Source organism: Maylandia zebra, linkage group LG3, assembly GCF_041146795.1.
Source record: "Maylandia zebra isolate NMK-2024a linkage group LG3, Mzebra_GT3a, whole genome shotgun sequence".
In the NCBI taxonomy this organism is placed as follows: Eukaryota; Metazoa; Chordata; class Actinopteri; order Cichliformes; family Cichlidae; genus Maylandia; species Maylandia zebra.
The window spans coordinates 20,720,451-20,722,885 of NC_135169.1; the positions used below are offsets into that span (position 1 = coordinate 20,720,451).

General features: G+C 39.8%; 1 protein-coding gene across 1 annotated transcript; it reads right to left on the reverse strand.

Moving 5' to 3' along the window:
- Positions 1-600: 600 nt before the first annotated feature.
- LOC143416796 (tripartite motif-containing protein 16-like protein) lies at positions 601-2,069 on the reverse strand. The gene has a single exon (XM_076882415.1). The coding sequence runs from the start codon at positions 1,914-1,916 to the stop codon at positions 1,065-1,067; it is 852 nt and encodes a 283-aa protein (XP_076738530.1). The 5' UTR covers positions 1,917-2,069; the 3' UTR covers positions 601-1,064.
- Between the last annotated feature and the right edge of the window lie 366 nt (positions 2,070-2,435).

A 2,435-nucleotide genomic window follows, 5' to 3' on the forward strand; every position in this document is an offset into this window, starting at 1 on the left:
AACTACTGAAAGACATATACAGCGCATAAAGTATTATTTTATTACTGTTGAAAGTCAGCGAATGTGTCAGCTAACATATGTGAGTTAAAAAGATGTATTTACCTTATGTTACAGTTCAAGTTGTGCACCGTCTAAATACTCTCATAAGTTAAAACAGGGCAACTTAGTTTGGAAACTGTGGTCCTGAGACTGAGTGTATCCATGCAGAGAGAATATGGTTTGGGTTGTGTTGTTTTTGTAACACTCAATACAGACGAGTGAAAACGAGATCTGCGTGTCACTATCATTCATTCAGCTCTCATCATTATTTCCACTTTTTAAGGGCACAAAAATACCAGCAATCTTTACATAATGTTTTGTAAATTCGCACAAATGGGAATAATGGCGTTAAATGTTTTTCAGTAACTAGTAATCTAACTAATTAGTATTTCTGTCGTTACAATGGTGTTGCTATTACTAACAAGAAAATGCAGTGCGGTCAACACACAGAGGGTTGAAGCTGTCTTTAGTTCACAAATATTTAAGAGAAACCGGCCAAATTATAAGCCTGAAGACAAGACGTTAATGAAGAACACAGATGTAAGAGCGGTCAGACTCAGGACAGATAACTGGCAAACTTTTATTATAACTCTGTATCTTGGAAGGACTGAAATAATGTTTCAGTATCTAACATTTGATCTGTGAGTTTATTCTCCCAAAACAATACTTTTATTGTTTTGACATTTACAAACTGAGGTTATTTTGTATTATGAATATGACCTTCTGAATTTACTGTTAAATAACTTTTTGGTGCCACTTTGACTTCTTTCTGATATATTTAACATTAAATTAGTACAAGAACAACATTTAAATGGCATATAAACGTAATGTTAGGAAAATATAGAAAACGGATAACAAAAGGTCAAAGGAACAGCTATTCAGTGTGACTGACAGGTGATCTCCGTGCAAAGTAAAAACAGCACAACTGTGAGCTCTCAGCAACTCCCATCTCAACAATGATGTAGACAAAAAAAAGTGGAAAATAAAACACACATTTTAACCAATTGTCCATCAGTGGCTTCTGTCTATTTCAGTGTAATGAACTCTGCAGTATCTTCATGATCCAAAAAATCAAGTCCAGCATAGAGCGGCTGAGTGAATGTGGTCTGGACTCTGTGGAGGAGAGTCATGGTTTCAGAGACGCTGTAGAAAGACAGAATACCTGCTCTGTGATCCAGGTACACTCCTACTCTGGAGGACCGAGGGCCTGAGAGGACAGTTTGGATTTTGTTGTGCCAAAACTGAAAACCCTTTGAATCATAACGTAAAGACCAAGATTTGTCGTTGAATCCAAATTTACATTCATTTGAGCTCCCTGCTCTGCTGATATTCTTGTATGCGACTGCAACACCAACTCTTTCTCCTCTCCACTCCACCTCCCAGTAACAGCGTCCAGTCAGACTCTCTCTACTCAGGACCTGAAGCCATCCGGTGAATCTGTCTGGATGATCAGAATAAGACTGTTTTTGTCTCATTATTGTTGCTTTTCTGTTCCCCTCAGATAATAACAGATGTGTGTTTGCTGTGTTTGGATCCAGTGAGATTTCATGTGAATATTTTAAGAATCCAGCTCTGGTCTTTGGCTCTGCTGGTGACAGTAAAACATCCACTTCAGCAACTCTCGGTGAGATATTCTTCTGTTCCTCTACTAACTCTGCTAACATAATGTTTTTCTCCAGGACAGGCTTTGGCATGAAGTTCGTCCTGCACTGAGGGCAGCTATGGATTCCCTTCCTGTCCTCTTCATCAAAGTGACTTTTGATACAGTTCATGCAGTAGCTGTGTCCACAGGGAATAGTCACCGGATCCTTCAGTAGATCCAAACAGCTTAAACAAGAAATGTTTTCTTCATCCATTTTAATTTCCTTCTGCGTCATTTCTCTTCTTAGTAAGAAAGACTTGCAGCTTTGTCTGTTGTAAAAGTGAAACTAGTCTGACCTCTGATCTAATCAACAGGAAATGGAGGCTGTCCGCTCTTACATGTGGGAGGGAACGAGGAGTGTCTACAAACATTGCAACAAACACTATTCAGAACAAGTCCTAGAACTAAATTTGTCACTGAAAGTTCAAAAACAACAAAAAACATATTTAGAACAATGCCTACAGCTACACAAGGCAACTCCAAAGACATTCTTTGTTTCTATTGTCCCCCCCCCCCCCCAGCATCGTAAGGGGAGATGACCCTTTGTGATCAGCAGGAAGTCACACAAACACCCACATCCACACACACTCACTCACGTGCACATACTGCAGGGGGATGCTGGTTCTTTGGAGTGGTGGTCTGAGACGAGGGCAGAGATGCTGCTCTGAGATCATCCCCTTGCTAGCAATAGGACACACCTCTCTGATTTCATTCAATTGTGCACAGTTATCTCTTCTGAATTCCCTTAATTCTC